Source organism: Hippopotamus amphibius, chromosome 1, assembly GCF_030028045.1.
Source record: "Hippopotamus amphibius kiboko isolate mHipAmp2 chromosome 1, mHipAmp2.hap2, whole genome shotgun sequence".
Lineage (NCBI taxonomy): Eukaryota > Metazoa > Chordata > Mammalia > Artiodactyla > Hippopotamidae > Hippopotamus > Hippopotamus amphibius.
The window spans coordinates 120868385-120873912 of NC_080186.1; the positions used below are offsets into that span (position 1 = coordinate 120868385).

Genomic DNA, 5528 nt, shown 5'->3' on the forward strand with positions numbered 1-5528 from the left:
AGAGTAAGAAAGCTAAGTAGAAAATACTGAATAATTGCACCTAGGATATTCAAAGGAAAAAGAGTGAAGAGAATTTCTATTTCTACGGGTAGCTACTTTGGTTATTCAAATAAATGCTCTTTCTGAAAATAAATGAAATTGCTGGGGAATATTTAACATTTTTTCTTAATGTAAATTTACCAGCTGAAAGCATAGTAGGAATTTCCAGGTCAAAATCTAAGAGAAAACAAGAATCCAGAGAGCAGTGAAAGTAGTGGAAGTGGCTTCTCCACTGAGGACATTTATTTATCTGGATGGAATTACAAACTCAGCTATTGATATGAGGAAATCACAGGATGAGACTGATAGAAATGAATATTCAGGACCCACCAAAATAGAGGTCAAAAAGCTGATCTTCAAAAGTTTGGCTGTGGCGGCAAATGGGCTTGGGCGGCTCCTTGGCGGGTGGCGGCGGTGGCCGTAGCGGTTCCTCCTGGCCCTGTTAATGTCGGGGCCAGGCCCGGGGAGGATGGCGCTCTAGAGCCCGGCCTTGCTGGGGCAGGGGCGGGAGGGGACGGGGTGGGGACCGGCCATGTCGGAGGTGACCCGGAGTCTGCTGCAGCGCTGGGGCGCCAGTTTTAGGAGAGGCGCCGACTTCGACTCTTGGGGCCAGCTGGTGGAGGCGATAGACGAGTATCAGATATTAGCAAGACACCTACAAAAAGAGGCCCAAGCTCAACACAATAATTCTGAATTCACAGAAGAACAAAAGAAAACCATAGGCAAAATCGCAACATGCTTGGAATTACGAAGTGCAGCTTTACAGTCCACACAGTCCCAAGAAGAATTTAAACTGGAGGATCTGAAGAAGCTAGAGCCAATCCTAAAGAATATTCTTACATATAATAAAGAATTCCCATTTGATGTTCAGCCTGTCCCCTTAAGAAGAATTTTAGCACCTGGTGAAGAGGAGAATTTGGAATTTGAAGAAGATGAAGAAGAGGGTGGTGCTGGAGCGGGGTCTCCTGATTCCTTTCCTGCTAGAGTGCCTGGTACTTTATTACCAAGGTTGCCATCAGAACCAGGAATGACGTTACTCACTATCAGAATTGAGAAAATTGGCCTGAAAGATGCTGGGCAATGCATTGATCCGTATATCACTGTTAGTGTAAAAGATCTGAATGGCATAGATTTAACTCCTGTGCAAGATACTCCTGTGGCTTCGAGAAAAGAAGATACGTATGTTCATTTTAATGTGGACATTGAGCTCCAGAAGCATGTTGAAAAATTAACCAAAGGTGCAGCTATTTTCTTTGAATTCAAACACTACAAGCCTAAAAAAAGGTTTACCAGCACCAAGTGTTTTGCTTTCATGGAGATGGATGAAATTAAACCTGGGCCAATTGTAATAGAACTATACAAGAAACCCACTGACTTTAAAAGAAAGAAATTGCAATTATTGACCAAGAAACCACTTTATCTTCATCTGCATCAAACTTTGCACAAGGAATGATCCTGACATGAATACCCTGGAACTTCTGTGAATCTTACCACTCAGTAGAAACCATCATAGCTCTGTGTAGCATGCTCACCCTTCAACAGGCAGGAAGCAAGCCGTACCCAGGCCAGCAGGCCAGGGTGAGTCCATTACAAAGCTGTAGCACAGAATTCAAAGTCCAGCACATCACTGACATAAAAGACTCCTTTGGATACAGGCTTATTGTAGATCTTGAAACGTTTTCACTTTTCTATTAATTGTGCAATTAATAGCCTCTTTCCTAATTTACAACTACTCCTGCCCTGCTTCCTGGAACAACACTGTTGTGGGTGGGATGTGCTTGTCTTCAAACTTAATACAGCAATAAGAATGTGCTAGAGTTTACACAACCTGTCCACTTCTGCTCCAATGTGCTCTTTGGTTTTTCGAGTTAACGTCAAACTTTGGATTGATGTGGGTAGGACAGTATGAAACTGCTTTGAGAGGAATTGGATCAATTATGCTGCCCAAGGTCAGTCTGGAAATTTATAGGCTGCTCCTCAGAGATGGCCTCGATTCACCCCGATCTCCTGGTTTTCCGGCTTAGAAATAGAGTGTGCCTTGGCCAAATCAGTATCTTATCTGGGAGTGTTCGCAGGTTGTAGCTGTGGTTTTTCCAGACGACCAGGTCGTTTTCCTGAAAGGGAGCATATTTGTAGTCATGTTGGTTAGCCTTTTTCTACATCACATTGTTACTCTTTCTGATAGTGACTTTAGGGTTAATGATGGAACCATCTCAGAATAATTACAAATTCTGGGTTAATGTCATCTTCTAAATCATGGAATCTAAAAATAATTTGAGTCAGATGCTAACAAGATACTGCAGGAATAACTGCTGTTTTTCTGACAACTGATTGTGAAACCTTAAAACCTGCATACCTCTTCTTATAGTGAGGAGTATGCAAATCTGGAGATATTCTATTTTTTTTTTTATATAGGTAGATAGGATTGACATTTATTTCCTATTTAGATATACTGACATTCATCCATATGGAAATATGCAGGTCATTAGCTTATTATAATTTGACTATTTACATTCTTTTGACTTAATAAGGGGACATAAATAAAACTTTCATAGTACACACAAGGTGGATATTTGATACACAAAACATTAAGATTTGGGGTGGGCGTTCTGTGGGTTAGATGTGGAGCCCATGTATTTAATAATCTCCATTTTAAATGCCCAGTGCTAGCATGAGGGGAATGGAGTGCCAGTACTGGGCCTATTTTTAAACTAGTGTAATAAGCCTAGTCGTGCCATTCGGTACATTTGCTTTTTAAGATAAGTAACCACAATTAAGTTCTAGCCCTTGCACTTCAAGAGGTGCAGTCTCCACTTTCAGTTGTCTGTTAAGTCAATTCTGTTTACTATGATGGACGTTAAAAAACTACATGAGCCTGAAGAATTCTCAACCAGATTTAGTCTTGCCTCTCATCTTGATTAGATTAATTTCAAAATGATTCTATCCATCGTAGCTTGAGGGGATGAAGAATTTGCCTTAATAAATTAGTTCACTCGACTCTCAGACTGTGAGTTGTCAGCCCCCTTCCCCGCCTCCACCCCAAGACTGTAAGCTCCTCAAGGGCAAGAACCACATGTTCTCCACGTCATGTACATTTCCTGAGGTGCTTCGCAGCACTCTGTACCCTGTGGAGTACTCAGTACCTTTTGTCTGATGTTGCTGACAAGATCTAAAAATAAGCCCTTAAAAAAACCTACCATTAAAATGTAGCAAAACTGAAAAAAAAAAAAAAAAAAAAAAAAAGCTGATCTTCTACTTTAAGCTGGGAATCTGAAGGAGGATACCTTAAGATAAACATGAAACAGAACTAAGCCCATCTTTTAACCCACTGTTGTGCGGTTCTGATGGGAAAGTTGCCTCAAGGTTGACCAGAGACATGGTCAGGGGTGGGGAAAATAGATCCCTTCATGAGAGATTGTAATCTCTAGGCCTTCATTCTGGTTTGCATCTCAAAATTCATCACCACTTGGCTCAAGAAACCTCAAGCTCAGGATTTAATTTACAGTAGATCTAAACTGGTAGTGCCTCTAAGAATCTGCCAGACACAAACACAGATTTTCTCTGTTGGGAAAAAAAAATCTTTAATAAACTTCTGGGAAAGAACAAAAGAGAAATTATAGAAATTAAAAACAAGAAGAAAAACATCAAAAGAAGGAAGAAACAAAACTGTCTCTCTTCATAGATTAGGATTGCCTATGTAGAAAACTGTTGGCACTTCTCTGTGGCGCGGTGGTTAAGAATCCATCTGCCAATGCAGTGGACATGGGTTTGACCCCTGGTCTGGGAAGATTCCACATACTGCAGAGCAACTAAGCCAGTGTGCCACAACTACTGAGCCTATGTGTTGCAACTACTGAAGCCTGTGTGCCTAGAGCCCATGCTCTGCAACAAGAGAAGCCACCTCACTGAGAAGCCCATGTACCACAACAAAGAGTAGCTCCTATTTGCCACAAACAGAAAAAGCCCTAGTGCAGCAATGAAGACCCAATGCAGCCAAAAATAAAAAAAAATAAATACAATAAATAAATAAAAAGAAAACTCAAGAATAGGCAAAAAACAAAACAAAACAAAAACCAGAAAGAACACAGCAAACCAAAAACAAAGACACAAAACCCTCCTGAAACTAAAAAGTGATTATAGCAAGATCATGATATATAATTAATATACAAAAGCCCACTTTTTTTCTATATACCAGCAATGGACAATTGGAACTTGAAATTAAAAATACGTATCATCTACTTTAGCAGCAAAAAGAAAAGAGAAATACTTAGGCATAAGTCTTACAAAATATGAACAAGGCTTTTTTAAAAATTTATTTATATTTATTGGTTGTGTTGGGTCTTCTTTGCTGCACACAGGCTTTCTGTAGTTGCAGAGAGCAGGGGCTACTCTTCATCTTGGTCCACTGGCTTCTCACTGCGGTGGCTTCTCTTGTTGCAGAGCACCAGCTCTAGGAGTGCGGGCTTCAGTAGTTGTGGCGCAAGAGCTTAGTTGCTCCGCGGAATGTGGGATCTTCCCAGACCAGGGCTCGAACCTGTGTCTCCTGCATTGGCAGGCAGGTTCTTAACCACTGTGCCACCAGGGAAGCCCTGAATAATACCTTAATGAGGAAAATTATAAAATACTGATGAAAGATATTGAAGATCTCAATAAACAGAAATATTCTATGTGGATAGGAAGATTCAATTCTGTTAAGACGTCAGTTCTTCTCAAATTGATCTGTAGATTCAATACATTTCCAATTAAAATTCCAGCAAGTTATTTTCTGGGATATCAAGAAGCTGATTGCAAAGTTTATGTGCAAAGGCAAAAATCCCTAGAATGGCTAACACAATATTGCATATTAACCACATTTTCTAGGTTCTGCTTCAGATGTTTTGACCCCTTTGATGAGCCTCAGTGACTCTTTGGGGCCTTGAGGACCATGGAGGGACTGCTCCTCCTAACTAGGGTTAGACTTCTCCAATTCCTGGAGATAGCTAAGGACTTTCTTTAGAGCATGTCTTTCAAACTAACCAACCCAGAGCCCATAGCCCCTACTTGTCTGCTTTTTCTGGGTCTCACACTATTCTCCAGTCCTAAGCATGGCGTGCTACCCTTCTTCTTGGGAACTATGTTCAATTAACTATCTTTTCAATGGCAATTGTTTCCTGATACATTGTCCTCACCACATCTGAATAAAAGTTAAATCTACGTTTTAAAACATATTGAGAGAGGAATAAAGTTAGAAAACTGACCCTACCCGACTTTAAATTTTACTATAAAGCTAGAGTAATTAAAGAGAGTATGGTATTGCTGAAACTATAGATAAGTAGAAAAATAAATGAGCTGTACTACTGTGTGAAGACATTGAGTGACCTTAAATGCATGTATATTGCTAAGTAAAAGAGGCCAGTCTGAAAAGGCTACATATGTTGTATGAATCTAACTATATGACACTTTGGAAAAAGCAAAACTATTGAGACAGTAAAAAGATGAGTGGCTGCCAG

The 5528-nt window shown here is 40.2% G+C and overlaps 1 protein-coding gene across 1 annotated transcript; it reads left to right on the plus strand.

The window, feature by feature from the left end:
• The first annotated feature begins 424 nt into the window (after positions 1–424).
• Positions 425–3254, plus strand: LOC130848883 (axin interactor, dorsalization-associated protein). Its single transcript, XM_057727262.1, has one exon. It carries the CDS (start codon positions 572–574, stop codon positions 1490–1492), a length of 921 nt encoding a protein of 306 aa, XP_057583245.1. The 5' UTR covers positions 425–571; the 3' UTR covers positions 1493–3254.
• Positions 3255–5528: the final 2274 nt, after the last annotated feature.

Coding starts and splice junctions, on each gene's coding strand:
- LOC130848883 (XM_057727262.1), top strand. CDS start 572: ATGTCGGAGGTGACCCGGAGTCTGCTGCAGCGCTGGGGCGCCAGTTTT.